The 17,052-nt window shown below is 40.6% G+C and overlaps 1 protein-coding gene across 3 annotated transcripts in view; it reads right to left on the reverse strand.

The window, feature by feature from the left end:
* Nucleotides 1-657: 657 nt before the first annotated feature.
* The window catches only part of phlpp2 (PH domain and leucine rich repeat protein phosphatase 2), a 33,268-nt gene continuing 16,873 nt past the window's right edge, over nucleotides 658-17,052 (reverse strand). The window contains exons 6-19 of one of the 3 annotated variants that reach the window (XM_020607175.1): nucleotides 16,728-16,882; nucleotides 14,528-14,674; nucleotides 13,465-13,695; nucleotides 12,050-12,252; nucleotides 11,836-11,896; nucleotides 11,145-11,240; nucleotides 10,392-10,547; nucleotides 8,973-9,173; nucleotides 8,356-8,518; nucleotides 8,136-8,266; nucleotides 7,829-7,942; nucleotides 6,797-6,991; nucleotides 6,420-6,651; nucleotides 658-6,334 (exon numbers count right to left, since the gene is read on the reverse strand). In XM_020607175.1, the coding sequence (XP_020462831.1) occupies nucleotides 5,045-6,334; nucleotides 6,420-6,651; nucleotides 6,797-6,991; nucleotides 7,829-7,942; nucleotides 8,136-8,266; nucleotides 8,356-8,518; nucleotides 8,973-9,173; nucleotides 10,392-10,547; nucleotides 11,145-11,240; nucleotides 11,836-11,896; nucleotides 12,050-12,252; nucleotides 13,465-13,695; nucleotides 14,528-14,674; nucleotides 16,728-16,882 (3,375 nt within the window). In that variant the 3' untranslated portion in view covers nucleotides 658-5,044. Of the gene's footprint in view, nucleotides 6,335-6,419; nucleotides 6,656-6,796; nucleotides 6,992-7,828; nucleotides 7,943-8,135; nucleotides 8,267-8,355; nucleotides 8,519-8,972; nucleotides 9,174-10,391; nucleotides 10,548-11,144; nucleotides 11,241-11,835; nucleotides 11,897-12,049; nucleotides 12,253-13,464; nucleotides 13,696-14,527; nucleotides 14,675-16,727; nucleotides 16,883-17,052 lie in introns of those variants that run through there. The other 2 variants (XM_020607183.1, XM_020607166.1) reach the window with 2 other exon arrangements.

The raw sequence follows: 17,052 nt of genomic DNA on the forward strand, positions 1-17,052 counted from the left end.
ACATATTCATTAAGGTTCGGTCAATATGAAAATATGCCAGTTTCCTTAAGCAATGCAGACATTGCTGACCCTTTTTACACACCATTTCACAGTTCTCCTCAAAACTCAATTTGCTGTCAACGATCATCCCCAGATATTTGTATGTTTGGACATATTCAATAGTCTGCCCCTTAAATAAAGTGACTTCGTGCCTATGAGGTTTCCTCCTAAAATCTATGAGCATATCTTTAGTTTTTGTTGTATTTAGTTGCAGATAGGATTCCTCACACAAATGGACAAAATCCTCAATGACTGAACCATGGCTACTTTAGAAGAAAAACTGAATACTAGGAACTGTTTAATATTTAATCTCATTTTTCCTTGTAGTTTGCCAGCCATTATACTACTGCCATTCTAAACGTCACCAATAGATGGCAGTGTTCAGAACTTTACGTGTGACTTCAACTTAAGGAAATTGATTGCAGATACTGTATTTCTGCAGCAGCAAGTGTTCTGTTTCTTCCCATTCATTTTTCTGAACTGAGCACTGTTTTCTGAACATTAAGGAGAATTTAATAAGAGAAAACATCAATAGAAACCCTTTTGAAACTTGCAGAAATGCAATTAAATAATTTTCTATTACAACATAGTTCAAGATTTTTTAAATGACAAACTACAGACATATCTTTTACTGACCAAAAAAGTCATTTTGATCATATTTATTGGCATGAAATCTTCATAAAAATGGTGAGCAAAATGGACACTGGACAAAAAAAGAACAGAGTAAAAAAAATTATTGCTACTTGGCTTAATTTAAAAACTGCTTGTCCGCTCAAAACTAATAATAGCAACATTTCAAATAAAACAAAAGCCATCTTCCACTCTTAACATTTAATGGAACAGAAAAAGTGTTGTCCTGTACCTAAATAATCAATCTTTTAATTGTTAAACATAAAACTATATTTTAGCAATTATCTGCATGCTAAAATAGAAACTTAAAAAATATTAGATCTGCTCCATTTTGTACAAAATAATCACATTTTGTATGTACTCTATGTTTTTATGACATATTTAGGGCATGCTTTCAACACTGAATACAACTCTATTTGGTACCTTTGAATAAAGTATTGTAATGAGATGTCAATCCCAGTCACTTAAAATTCTGTAGTGGAGAGGGAAATATAAATTTGCATGAAATAATGAAGTAAAAAAATAAACATCAGCTTTTTGGCACTGAGAAAAAAATATTCAAGCATTTCTAGAAAATCATGTACAGAAAGGAACCTTGGGATTAAACAATGGCTACTTTTGTCAAAAAGCTGGAACAACTGGAGCATTTTCAATCAGTTTCATTCACCATATTCACGCCCAGTTACAGTCAATCCATTATTCACCAGGCATGCATACACTTACTATACATCTGCACTTAAGCTTCATTTTACATACACACAAACAGACATTTTGAAATATACTTTAAGTGTACAGGGAGCTAGGTAACTTCTGCAGGGAGGAAATTATCTTTAAGTTGATAAATTAATATTTAGTAAAAAAAAACAAAAAAAAAACACTAACACAACCTACTCAAATGCACACACCTTCTATTTTTGTGCACAAAGGGGATTATGAACATTTTACTACTGGAACCCCTTCACAAAAAAATTAAAGGGAGTATTTTAAGCCATTGCACTGTACCCTGTGCTCCCTTTTTTGTATCTACTCACACAGTCGGCATATATACATGCATACTGATCAGTTTACTAATGGATCATTATTCAAATATGTTTCATCTTGAAAATGTATTTCAGACAGAATGGTGTGTGAATATATGGCGCCACCCAGGAGACAGACAGAATTAATGTACAGTGAGTGTACAACTGTATACAAAAAACAGCCCTACGTAGTAATGAAGAACACTATATGTAGTAGTATAACATAGTGCAACCAAACCAATCAAACTACCCTGCAAATGAGCCAAAGGAAAGGACATACAAATATGATAATACAAGAGGAATGCACCTTACACACCCACAATGCCAAGAACATACATACATCAATTCAATGTTAATTTTCTTCCATATTAAGGAACAGCATTCTTGTACTGTAGTTGCAGGTGATGGAAACTGAAGCTGTGACACACAGTACAAGTATATGTACAGCTGACACGTTGCATATTTAAATGAGGGAATTCCCAACAGCTGTTGTAAACGCCACTATTTGTCTGGAACCTTAAGAGATTTCCCCTCTCCTTCCAATTTCACATTCATAATGTGTTTTACAGGTTTTCTAGCCCCTCCTGTGGCAGGTAGACCTGCAGTGGCCATCAGTCCAGATGTCTGACGCCACATGCCTGTTCCAATAGTGGAGTTCTGGCCACAGTCAATAATACAAAGGGTCCCAGGTGTTTGGCATCTCAGACACTGCACAGTCTGTTCAGTAACATGACTGGAAATTAATTGTTATGCTTCTTATAAAATATGGTTTCCATTTGCTAGTCTTAGAAAAATCCAAAGTTGTAGTTGAAATTATTGTCTGAATGAGCATAAAAAGGGCAATGCCAGTGCTTTAATGTGAAATTTCTATCTTAGACTACTGTTTCATTACATGTCATTGTTGTGGAAAATTAAGACATAACGGAGAGCAAACAAAAACATATTTAATAAAATAACTGATTATCATAATAAAAACACAAACACATCAAAAAGTTGTAAATAAATTGTTATGTCACATTACACTATCATCACTTCCATTGGCTGTGTTCTTAGACAGGAGGTGATACAGTATGTTGAGCTGAGGAAAGTCACAATTATCTCAGCACACTATGTTGTCAAATACTTCGTATATTGAATCATATATAACTCTGAATATCATTATTTTCCATGTACAAAGTGCTTCTATCAGTGGATGGTTAAGTGTTTATTTGTTTCAAGGAAATATAACAACAATAGACTCAGACTTGCACATCAGGCTTTAAGGCTTCATCATTGGCTGTAAGTAAGAACAGACGGGTTGCTTTAATAAACAACACCACAAGAGCTAAAGACCTCAGTCACAAACACAGCATAAGCAGAATGAAAAGTAGGGCTTCACCTTTTTAAAAATTCTGTTATTTTAAGGCCAAAGAGGGAACACTGCAAGGTCCAGTGGCAATCAAAAATATTCATCTAATGTAGTAATCACTGACATAAGCAATTACCCAACTTTGGCCTCCTTATAACCACAGCAGAGCTGCTTTCGATTTTGGCACTCGGTGGGGAGGTTCAGGAATGAGCAAACTGAGGTTTCCAGGGCTGAATACTGTTTAAGAGATCATTCAAATAATAATGTAGCTTTTCACAAGCAGCCTTCTGCTGAGATAAACTAGAGAAAAATGATTGTGAACACACTGTAATACTGTACTGTAAAGAGGAGAAAATACATCCCTTCCTTTGAATCACTTCCTTACAGTGGTGCTGCACTGGAAATATTTTTTTATATTTAATGTGTGAGTTAAATTCTACAGAAACATTGGCCCCCTGATCAAGAATAGAGATACAATATGTGGGAAGAAAAAAAGAGCAATATCAAATTATAGCAAGGCATAATTTGTTCTTATGTCCTACACATTTGTACTTGCTTGCAGAACTATGGGATCTGCTCCCAGCTTTGTGACGACCTGTAGACACAAATCAGATCTTAAAGAACACAAGACATTCGTGTTTCAGTTCTGTTAATATTGGGCCAATATAACACACCCTGAAAATGTTCTAATTACATATGTAATACATTAGAGAGCTAAGATTTCCAAGGACATATAAATTTCAATAAGTAAATCTGCCAGGGAAAAAAACGGAAGTTTATCAATTTAAAAGGCTAACTTCTGATAAAGTTTGGACAGACTAAAGGTACAATCTTAGTACCAGTGGAGATACTTCATAAGATACAGAATATACAAACACTGTATCCACCCATCATCTCTTGACAGTACACTGTGTAATAATTCACTTTTGTGCCTTGGCTGATATGCTCAGCTGACCAAACTTGAAATATATTGAAACATCCTGGGGTCTCCAGTCAACTATCCAGTGACTGTAAAACTGACTTTTCCTCAATGTAGATTTTAAGGAGCTCATTTGATCATGCACTGTTACAGATTATACTGTTAAAAGGGTTTCTGAACTCTACAACATATCAGCTCTGTACAGATGAATGACTTTGTTATTATCATTTTTGACAGCTATTCAAGGTGCATTGCCATCATTTTGAGCAGCTCAGGCACAGCACATCAGCTGGCTGCTAGTTGTGAGTGTGTACTACATTGTATAGAATTAATTTATTCTATATACTAGAAGCTTCTATACATATTGTGCGGGAATGTTAAAAATAAAACCCAACCATAACATTTCTGGCAATGTAAGTGCAGTTACTTTTCCTTCACATCTTCTTGTCCAAAATACCTTCAATCATATATGCTTTCTAGTTTCCTCTGTAAGTCACGGGAAGAAGAGGAGAGCAGAAAGTGTGCCAGTGCTGATCTCGTGGAGACACTGTCCCTCCTCTAAATGTGAGTAGCAAGCTCACAGACCAGATGTGGGGGAGCTCCAGGCTGGGTTGTCCGCAATAGGCACTTTTTCAAGTTCAGAGACAGGGCTCTCTCAACGACCTGAAAGATCATGGGGCCCCTGGAGATGAGAGTTGACCTCACTGAAGATGATTCTGTATACACCCTCCAGGTTGCTTGACTTTCCAAGTAAAGGAAAATGTTGCTGGCATGACGCAAAGTATCCCATTTCAGGCCCGGCTGGTTTTGGTCTATGATAACCAGCTATCCCTTTCACAAAGTCATGTTATGAAGAGGGATCTTGCTCACCCTTATTTTCTTGGATACTCCGACCATGCACACAAACCCTTTTTTTTACCTCATCATTAGCATCCCTGACCATAACATTCTCACAGGTGTGTCTTGTCCTCACAAAAGATCTGAATGGCAACTTGAATTGGAATATTCCACATGTAAGCGAATCTCTTCTCTCCTGGAGTGGAACGATCATCGAATTGCAGCCACATGGCGCTGCGCTGTGTCTCCCCTCTAAAGGGCGGTATCATAAACTTCCTGCTGTAGGATGGGAGCTGGACCCGGCCCTGGGACCAGGTGAGAGGCAAATGCAGGGGGGTGTGGGTGATCCCACACAGAGTCTTTTAAGGAAGGTGGTGTGGATGGTGCAGAGGGGCCTGAAACTAGAGGGCTCTGGCCTCTTAGCTGCTCCCTGACTTCCTGCTCCAGACTAGGAGGCACAATCAGCTGGTCCTCAGGGTCCTGCTGTGCTGGAGCAGTGAAGTAGCCTGACTTTTTCTTAGGAGCCTCCAGGGCCACCTCAATAAGATTATGACTGTCCTCGGGGGCTACCACAGAGCCATTGGACAGCTTCTTCCCAAACAGGCTGCATGTGGAAGGCGATTTCTTGAGGTCAGCAATCTCCCTTCCACATACAGCCAGCAGGCAGCCATTTGTAGTAGAAACCACCACACTGTTCTGCCTCCGCATTTTGCCATTGGGATAGTCAGAGCCTCGCTTTTCAAGGTCCAAGTTTTTGGGGCTCTCAAGGATTCCTGATTGTATTTGAAAAGCACAGCAGTGAATGTCTACCTCTACTTCTAACTTGCTCCCATTGGAGATAACACCCTCAAGTGGAGCTTCATCATCAGAGTCCAAGCCATTGTCAGACTGGTTACTTGAGAATGTAGCACTGGAGGGTTGCCGCTGGAATAGGCCTGGGTGCGCTCCTGCCCCAGTTGAGCCTGGCATCATGATCCCACACAGTGTAGTAGCAGGGTGTAGGCTACAGCGTCTCTCTGGACGGGAGGCAGGGCCAGCGGATGGGTGCTCGTCTGAAGCAGTGGACCCTGCCTCGCTGCCCACCTCTGAGGCTGATGTCTCACTGTTGAACTCAGAGACAATACCACTGCTGGATGAAAGAGTGGCTGGGTCAGTGGGGCCTGAGGTCACAGAAACAGGTACGGAGGCTGGAGGGGGACCTCGGGGTTCAGTGGTGGAGAACGGTGGGTCACAGGTACAGCTGTCCTCGCCAATATGTAGAGACACCACCACCGCCCCGATGTTGTCCTTGCAACTGTAACTCTGGGCGAGTGAACACAGCTTCTTGGCAGCAGCGCGCGGATCCCGCACAGCCTGCACAGTGTAAACAGCTTCCTGGTAGGAGACCCGTTCAAACAGCGCTCGATTCCCAAGAATCAAGAACTCATCCTGCGAACTGAGAGGCTCAGTGTGCACCCAGGGCTTTGGAAGCACCCAAGGAGAAAGATATGAGCAACCTAGCAGGCGAGAGCAGCAAGTCACGCCACTCACTTTAATATGAAACTGCACACTAAGACTACATCAAAAGTTCTACACCATGGTGCTGCTGAGATGTTGGAACCTAACATACATATCGACTGTGCATTACCTTGGTAATAATAGCTTTACTGAGTTTAACTCTCTCCATCTCCTCGGTGGAGTTCTCCAAACTGTAAACCTTTGAAAGAGGTACAGGTTGGCCATTCCGGCACAACACTGCCTGGCATGTGCCCACATTGGCCACAGTGAGGCTGAGGTAGCCTCCAGGATCTGAAGGCTCATGGTGGATATAACACAGCAAGGCAGAAGCACCCAGTTTCTGGCCAGCCATACCTAGTTTCCTGTCTCATACAAAAAAACAAACAATGCTGCTAACAACCTTTTAAAGTCACTAGTTGTATTGTAAAAAATGCATTGAGTGGAATTGTTGTATAACGTATAGTCTAAAAAGTATTTTAAAAAGAGTAAAGTTAAAAAAACTCTTACCTGTGTGAGGTGAGGAAAGTGTTACACATATACACAGTGTCTACACTGGAGTGCTGCAGTTCCTCACACAGCACATCTCCCATGGTGCACTGCAGCAGCCGAGGCACTTCCTCATTGCGGTCTCCGTCAAAGATACCATAACATGCTTCAACACCATCTCTAAACTGGTCTACAGCCAGCACAGATACACACAACCTGTTCCCAATGACAGATCATCATTAACAAACAGATGACTCAGCATCTTGCATACAAAAGCAAACCTCATACATACTTCAGCATGAAACAGTGCAGCTCAGGGTCATGGGAAACACCAAGGGGTGCCATCTGATAAGAGACATTCCTGTGTGGGCCCCCGTGGTGGCCATGACCCTACAGGAGCAGTGATGCACTTAACATTTTTACAGGCATTAAATTCAATATAATTACTCGGCCTCACTGCACCAGGTACTCTGAGTACCTGATAGTGCTAGGTACCTGCCGCTATTTCAGATACTGACTCAGTGGTGAATACCTGCTCAGTTCAAACAAACAGATATACAGTATATCCAATCTACAGTTGGAGCCCTGCGATGGATTGGCGACCTGTCCAGGGTGTACCCCGCCTTCGCCCGATTGCCGGCCGGGATTGGCTCCGGCCCCCCCCGTGACCCCGTTCAGGGACTAAGCGGTAGAAAATGAATGAATGAAAAAAACAATCTACAGTTGTTAAAAATCAAAAACTGAAATCCTGAGATGTGTCTAGAATGTGACTTGAGTCCACCTGAAGCAAATGACATGACCGAACATAGTTCAACATATAAGGTACACAGGTGTGTGTCAGTGTAGACTACAAAGACTGTCTTAGATTACGAATGAATACTCAAGTATGTAACTAAGGTAAAACTAAAAAAAAAAAAAAAACACTTAATATTCATGTAGTCATTTCATTTACCTGCATATGGGGATTTGGATAGATACTCTGTGCAGCTGAGAAAACGTATGCTCTCTATGTTCACAAACAAAAAACACACAGAAGCACAAAGCAGTACCCACTTGTTCCTTTGGCCGCTCATTTCAGAGTAACCATGGTTCCAAGGAGTGGAGGCACTCAGTGAGTCTCTGGGTGTCATGGTAGATTTCTGGTCTAGTTTCAGGGTGGTGATGTTACTAATAACAGAGAAGAAATATAGTTGAGGGCGGTATATTATATTGTTATATGTTTCACATACAAGAACCACAGACCACATCGAATATGCATCCAGACAATTACAGAATCTAAAGTCACGTTGCTGGTGCTTAAACTGCATGCACGACCAATATCAATGAGTTACCTGCAAACAAGTCTGGTTTTATGACTCACCTGAAGAGGTTGAGGGTTTTGTGTTCCAGCATCAGGCTGTTGTTGCCTGTCAAGTCTATCTCTTGCAGAGTGGCAGGAAGAGAGTCAGTCAGCTGGATCTCAGTCAGCTCATTGCAGCTTAGATCTACAAGCTACAGACGTACAAAACACACGAGTTGAAACAGACTGAATATAGTCATACAAATACTGGTCCGGCCAATAAAAGTGGAATAGGTCTGACCTTGATCTCAGGCAGGTTCAATATCTCTGGGAAGACTGTAATGTGATTGGAGTGAGCTATGAGGGTGTGCAGTCTCTTACAGCTGGACACAGTGGATGGGATAGTCTTTAGCTTGTTGCCACTTAGATTTAGCTCCTCCAGCAGTTCCAGCTTACTCAGCTTACTAAAGACATCAAAACATGACAGTGAAAAACTTCAGTGACTAGAACAAGTGCTGAAATAATATACTGCTCAAAAAAAATAAAGGGAACACAACATAGTTGAATGTCTTATTTTTGTGTTCCCTTTATTTTTTTGAGCAGTGTATAACTATATTCTTATTGCAATTCTCAAAAGCATCCATTAAGTTAATGAAGGACTTTATCGAAGGCAGAAACATAAAAGCAGATATGCTAAAGCAAACCAAGCAATACAATATAACACAGGATGATTAAAAGGATAAAATCCAGGACAATAAAAACACATGATAATGCACAGGAAAAAACGTTAAAATGACTTCAGTAATAAAAAGGGTACACTATAAAAGTGGGATTTGTAATAATAATGAGATTTTAAAGTAATTTATAAGCTATAAAAAAATGAGTGGGCCATTTACCATGAAAGCTAAGTTAACACACCTGGCAGGGAAGGAGATCAACTGGTTGTAGGCGATGTGAAGAACCCGCAGGTTCTGGTGTCCAACCAACAGAGCACCGCAGTTCTCATTCAGACTGTTCCCTGTCAGGTAGAGCTCCTGGAGTGTGCTAAGGCTCTCCTCTGATTGGCTGCTAGAAGGAATACTTTCCAGGGCATTGGCTGACACATTTAAATATTTTAGGCTGTGAGGTAAGACAAAAAAAAAGTCAGAATTGCATTCAACAAGCAAAAGGTTGGGGACCACTGTCATATACCATGGATGTCCCCATTTTTATAAAAGCGGGGGATGAGTAGAGGCATCGATTTGTATTTAGTGATATTCACATTAGAATACTAAGCAGTGTTTACTGGACACCTTCTAGGTTCCACAGTGAAAAACTGAAGAGAATTCAGAATACTGGCGTTTGGAAAGACCACCAGAGTAAACTGTCCTCCATATGCTGCAGAGCTACACCGATATATACATAAATTACGGTGTATATATCCCTTCTCTGTGATTTTGCCAAAAAATAGTGGATACAAACAGCAAATGTGTTTGATTAGACATCAGTGAGCAAGACAGAGGAGATGATACAGCCAAGTCAGCGCAGTAATGACTGAGGTATCACTTCAGGACCCTACATTTTATGGGTTACAGAGCTTTTAGGGGCCTACAAATTTTATATTTCCCCTCCTTATTCTCATTGTACTGAAGATACCTGTTAATTCACCTCTGCAAGTGAAGCATTACTTTACATACTGCACAGAGAGGAGGGACAGTAATTTGAACTCCAATGGTTCTCATGTAATTTGGTGTGATTAAGTCATTATGTATATCACATAATGAGCAGTAATAAAATCTGTCCTTCTGGCCCATGAGGGAGCGAAACATCTCACACTGTAAAGCAGAGTCAGACATTATTAAAGTGCAATTTTATCTGTGCAGCCCATAAACATTGCAAGACTGTTAACATTTCAGTGAGACAACACAAATATGAATATGTGAAAAATATTTATCAACTTAGTTTCTATCTACTTGTTCTGTTTTCATCAGCCTTGAGTGTAACTGCTTTCCCCTGTAAGCTGTACGGCTCTTAAAAAGCATTTCAGGAAACTCATCCTGCGCAAAGCAGACACTGTCATGATATTTCAGCATTAGAGACAATAAAGTACATTAGATCATTCAAACTGCTAATGGATTTACCACACAGGAAATGGAGGACAAATGAAGCTCCAGTTGCGACCTGACTCCACTGATCTTGACCACAGTCACTACACCCAATCCACACTTCGTCTCAACAACAATGAGCTGTTAGACAATAGCTGTCAGCTGCATCATAACTGCAATTTTCAAAGCAAAACTAATAGCATAGTCTTCAGGCTAGGCTGGAAAAGGAAATAAAGATGTACAGAGGACTCACTTTAAGGCCTTAAAAAACAGACTCTCTGGGAGTTCAGTCAGCTTGTTGTGTTGGAGGTCTAAGGCTTCCAGAGGGACGTGGTCAAGTAGGTCAGGCACTCTCTGCAAATGATTGTTCCCTGCCAGCAGCTTTCTCAAACTCAAGCTGTTGAACAGTCTGTCAGAGGACAGAACAGACATCAGATGTCCAAAATGAAAAAAGTCATTTACCAACAAAAACGCAAAGAATCAAGGAACATCTTCTCCCTGTACAGACTTGTGAAGCTGGGGGGTGGAGTAACTATCAGGCGGAGCTAACTAATCCATCAGTGGCCGTTACATCCTAAACAGACCAGAGCAGCACAGTTTAATTCTTTCCTGAAAGCAAATGAAATGCCAAGGCCTGTGGCTGTGACTGGCAGTGAATGATGGTAACTCTCAGTCAAGAACTACAGAAGGTCATGTTTTACTTTTGTAACCAAAAAAGACACAGATATTGCCTTCTACAAAATGACTGACACCAGCTGTTTTGTGCCTTGTTGTTTCCATGGCTCCACTGCCATAACAAAATCTTTACATGAGCATTATGAAAAGCAGTTTGGCATTATAGTGAGCAGTTAAACTGTGTGAAATGCAACACCTGATCCTCTAATTCTGGACAGGATAATCAAGTTGTTTATTACATAAGGCTGAATAAATTCAAATTATGCAACATAAGGGATAAGAGGAAAATGTTCAGGCTTGGCAACAGAAAGAAAAAAAACAAAACAATAACCTAGAAGGAAGCTCAGACAGGAGGTTGTGTGTGACGTCCAGCATCTCAATTTTTCTGCAGTCACATACCCAGTCGGGAAGGTACTCGAAAAGGTTCCTGTCTCATCACACACACGCACACAGAGACAAAAACACTCAAACTGAGCAGAGTTGACATTTCACTTAAACTCCAGGTTTAAGCATGCAAATGATCTTTCACTGTATTGCAACACATTTTACAGATCTTTCCTACTCCTCACAATTGGCTCAGAAACAAACAAACAAAAAAACCCTTAAGGAAAATATGTACATAATGTACATGCTGCAGCATTTTTTTTTTGCAGCAAAAATGAAGAAAATGCTGTGCATGAGGGGGTTAAAGTTCTATATCAAGTCAGTCCTGCATTGATTAGAAGTAAGGAGTTAAGGGGCTCCTTACATATCTCCTTAAACATAATAAGATATCTTATAGTTCACATTTGTATCCTTATGGTAAAAACAAGTCAATGTCCAGTTGTTACTGCTAATAATTAGCATCACTATGTCTGCATTATTTTTCCAATTTTGTATTCAAATTTGGTTACATCATCTTTTAAGCACTTTGCCTTACTACATTAATAACAAATAAGACAAAAGTCACTGTTTTTAGACCTCACAACTTCTGTTCAAAAATTGGAACTCTTGACTGCTGCTTATTTTTAGCCAGAACTCACTGTGATAGTTCCATGTGTGTCAGCTGGTTAGGGATTGGATAGATGTTGATGGTTGTAAGGCCTGTGGGTAGACAGAAGCAACAATCAGCAACCAGACATCCTCACCTTTCATATGCACTTATAAAATTAATGTTGCACCAAGAACAAGAGCCTGAACACACAAACAATCCAATGGGGCTGCAATAGTGGCTAACTGACACTCTGTTTGACTCACGGTTGCTGCTAGCATGGAGCATGCGCAGCGCGAAGCCGCTGAGTGTGAGTGTCCCCAGCTGGTTGCGTTGGCAATGCAGAGCCTCCAGGCTGCAAAAGGAGCTCAGGTCTAGTGAGTCCAAGCAATTATCCCGCAAGTCCAGCTGGGTCACATGGCTCACTGGCTCTAGATTCTCGTTTTTCACCCAGCGCAGCCCATTCAATCTGCATTTAACAGGGAGCACAATGAATGAAATATTACTGCTTATTACTAATGGAGCAGGTGAGAACGCCTTTGGTGATTAACCTTACATCAAATAAAAGGCTCAGTACACTGAATACTCAGAACACTCTTCATACTTGCTAAAATCAAACAAAAAATAGTAGTGTTATTTAGGGCCACAAATTTTCTATAACATTCCAGGAGTGGCTACTTAATTTTAGAGTGACAGATCATCAGCACATATTAAGTGGGAGAACATCAAACAACTGAGAAGTACAGAAGTTAATAATGGTAGTAAGCATGTGTCTTCTAACATTTCCAGTCTGGAATATGTGACTGCAGTTTCACATTTGGCCAAAATACAGTGACAATGGCACCCCATAGCCACCTGGTAATGGTTCAACACACCATATACCACCTCTATGCAACTCACTAATAATAAAAGCCAAAAATAAATCTTGAAAGAAATACAATGACAATATGGTCATTTCCTTAATTTTTTAAAAAACTGTTGTGTGAGATAAATAGTAAAATTAACAAATATTGTAGCATTCCATTAGGTCAGTCAACTTCTCATTTATGAGAGCTGTCAGTCCACCACAGATGCACCTTGCCCTTATAAACATAGTCTGTGATTGCCAAACCACAACTTAACACGATTGTTAATGTTAAGGATGTGCTTGGAGCAGTGGATGCTGGTTTGATCAGTCAGCATTCCCCTGAGCAGGACATGTTGTCCCCAGCTGTTCCTGTGGAGCTGCTAAGAGGCCAAAAAATATATAACACTGTTGTTTCCAGTTGTGAATGTAGGTGTGAAAAAGGGCAATGTCGAAAATATATTTATCCTCAGCAAAACCTTGCATCTATAAATACAATATAAAAGGTGAGACTTAGAGGACTTGTGAGGAATGGAGGACTGGCTGAGGTTCAGAGCAGTATTTGTAGCAGGACATTTATCTTTCTTCCAGTGCTGGAAAAATAAACAAAAAAGAGGAACTTTATAGACCGATGGGAGTGCAAAAATATTCCGCACCTTCCCTTGAATTCACTGAATGACTGACAGTGAAGTAGGCTCCCTCTACATTACAGATCTTATATTGACTCAACATTATTCAAACAATTACTGGCAGATATGCTGAGAGAGGAGGAAGACAAAGAAGAGACTAAGAAAGTGCAGAGGCTGATAGCTGTTTGTTCTCTGGCTGGCCTCTTACCGGAGGTCGATGTTTTTCAGGTGGCTCATTCTGGCCACGGTACACAGCTCCAGACGCTCCACTCTGTTTCCAGCCATGGCTAGTTTGTCCACTGCACTCAGTCTCTCCAGCACAGCAGGGATATGAGAGAAGTTGTTGAAGGAGAGCCCCAGGCTGTTGAGCTGGGACAAGCCACCCAGCTCTTCTGGCAGGGAGCTGAGGTGGTTTCCATCCAAAGACAGCGTCTGCAGGCTACAAGACAAAAAGGACAGAACAGTCATGCTTAGCCATTCTTTACTTGAAAGAGTCCGCCTGTGTCCACGTGTAGTTACAGTCATTGTCTGCTGCATCCTACATTACATTAAGTAATGGGGGCGACTGTGGTTCAGGTTGCCCCCAATGATTAGAGCCATCAGTGTGAGTTGGCGCCACAGATGGCTGCCTCGATTCTGTACCGGAAAACAAATTCCTTGTGTGTGTAACATACTTGGCCAAATAAAGGTGATTATTATTATTATTATCTTTAAGTAGATACACAGAATGAATAGTGGACTGATGTCTGACTTAAAAATATTTAAACTTTATTCAGTTCATGACCCAGTAAAACCTTTATTCAGGATTTATGAGGACATTAATTATGTATACAATAGCCTTCAGTGTTGCTGCTTCTCATTTGTTGATTTACTGTGGAAATATTGTGTTGTGTTTGCACTTCACAGGAACACACATCGAAAATACAGACAGATTTTCAGGGGGAAGGACATAATAAAGACAAATATGTCTGCTTGTCAAATTATATTATTATAGTATAAATACATAGTGTATATTTATTTTTTGTACTTAATGCACCTGTGTGGAATGTGTGTGACTGTATTAGTTGTTTCACATCTTGATTGAAACTCAGCTTATGCAGTTTCATTGTGTGGTTCTCTTTAGAATTTACTCCTTCTGGAAATAGTTGGTGCACCTTATCATGCCCTGCTACAATCTACTTTGTGCAGTTGTGTGTGTACTGTTTGTTCATGCATGAGCTAACTTGTGTATTCATGTTCTGTGTGTGATGCTATGCATATGTGTGTCACACCTTTGAAGGTTGCCTATTTGTAGAGGGACAGTGTGGAGATTATTACAGGAGAGGTTGAGCTCAGTCAGCGTGAGGATCTCACACACACATTCAGGAAACACACCCAGGCGGTTGTGTGACAAGTTCAGGCTCTTCAGCTGGGAAAACCTAAAAAAAAAAGAGAGGACCTTTAGCTCATACTGGATGACAGCAAATAAATAAAATAAAATAAAAATCTAGCCTCGATGTTCTTGTTTTGTTTCATATGTTTATTCAGATTTTCAGCCATCTCATTTACTAAAAATAACACGGTCATAGCTAGATGAATAGATGTAATAGCAGTGAGTAAACACCAACATAGCCTGATGTTCCTGGATGGGTCTTGACAACACACAGCTATGATGTACAGCAGTGCTGTCCCTGTGCCAAAGAAAAGGTACATACTAAAAATTCATAGTGTGTTTATTTCTTCAACCAACGTCAATCATAGGCTGCAATTTAAACTAAGAGGGATATAAGTTGTTGTTGTTGCTTTCATATGGGTAACACAAGGTTACTCGTCAAGCATATTGTGATGCAAAGGAACATCAGTGAAAATACAGGAAATTCAAGGCTCCTGTCCACCAGCTTGAGAGTGGTAAAGTAAAATTTCTCTGTGAAGAATCAATGACACACACAAGCACCGGCAGATTAGCTGATCTGCTACCGTGGTCTACATTTTCAATGCACAGTTTGATGTGCACAGCTATTTGCTGAGCTTTAGGAGAAGGCAGTGGACAAGAGATGTGAATAAAAAGATGTATGGTGAACTATCAGCTGAGGGTGATGAAATCCAGGGTGAACTCTGCAGAAATTAGATACTGTAGACTTGATTCCAGGTCCACTGTGGGAGTTTGTGCTGTTATTTGTGCTTCAGGTTTGCACCATGTTATTAAGACGATTTAAATGCAGCTGAAAAAAGCAGCCAGCAGCAAACAGGAGAGGACAGTACTCATACTGAAAAAAGTATTCCAATCACCACTACTGGAACCTTAGTATACAATCATATAGTGTCTACTACATTTGATGAAGATCATTACTGATACATGTTTGTTCATTCATAAGATGTGCAGCCACCCACTTAGGCTGGCTATTTCAAATAAAGATACTGTATGTCCCAAGCATCAGTTCTGATGTATATGTGTACACATTTGTAGCATATGTTCAAGAGACTGGGCTGTGATGAATGAAGTGGTGTAGTGAGGCTGCCGCTTCCTTTTATTAATGCACCCTCATTCTAAAAATACAAACAAGAAAGGAGGGAGCACCAGAAATGAAGGGGTGCAAGATACTCTCGTGTAAATCCTCTTAGCAAGTAGCAGAATAGACCCTTATATAATGTAATGTGTTCAGTAACCCAGGCAACCAATAATGCTGGAGACATACAAAAGGGAACTGGAGGGGTTGAAGATGATTACTTCATAGCAATACATCCACTGTCAAATTCATCTTGTTTAAATAAGCTAAGCTTCCAGTGCAGAACTGGACACAAAGTCGAATTCCTGTCCTGTTTGACAGGCAGAACCTCTTTCCACACATCTGGTCTAAATGAGAGGGGATCACAGGCTGTGTGACAAACAAGAGCTCCAGCATATTACATGCTTACATGAAGAGCATCACCATAGCAAGTCACAGTACAACATTGAATCAGCACAGTGGCTGAAAAGCTGGTGATTCTAACTGGGCTCAAGAATGTATGCTTACATGATTAATTTAAACAGCAGAGGTCTGGAGAAATTATTGTTCTATTATGATAAACATGGGATAATACAGTACTGACTTCATAAACAAATCTAATACAGACAAAAGTTCTATGTCAATAATAAGCAACTGCAGCAACATTTTGCTCCTATTATAGTAACTACAGTAAGTGGAGACCACTGCCAGGCTTTGATCAAGCAATGTTTGGCTGGTTTGACTGATGACATCTTAGCAGCTTTCTTCTGAATACCATGCTACTTTATTGACCTCCACTGGGAGACCAGGGCACCTGGCCAGTTACAGCACCTGAAAATACAGCAGGGATTCTCCCCTGCCCTATAACATTCATTATGTCATCAAGACAGACACTTACTGTACCTCCATGAGGACACAATCATGTGTTTTCCAGCTGAAGGGCAATTTCAATTGTCATGTGGCTTTATGTCTGTGGCAATTCCTGAGGCTGAGGATAAGGGATTACCTGGGGAGGTTGAGCAGCCCTCCAGGCCCCTGCAGGCTCATGAAGTTGTGTCGCAAGTTGAGGTGAGTGATGTCCTGGCTGTAGAACAGATACTCAGGCACTGCTTCCAGACTGTAGCAGGACAGATCCACCATGCTGACTGTCTGAGACACCACCTATAGACAGACACACACAGGCATCCATGCACACACATACAGAATTAGACCAAAGCTTTAAGCACTTAGAGTGAGTACTACTATTTTCTGTTTGCCTTATCAGCATCACATCTTCCATATCACAACATCGTAGCAAACCTGAAACTTGCACATGCCCTGTTCACGTCATC

Source organism: Monopterus albus, unplaced genomic scaffold (genome assembly GCF_001952655.1).
Source record: "Monopterus albus unplaced genomic scaffold, M_albus_1.0 scaffold4.1, whole genome shotgun sequence".
NCBI lineage: Eukaryota > Metazoa > Chordata > Actinopteri > Synbranchiformes > Synbranchidae > Monopterus > Monopterus albus.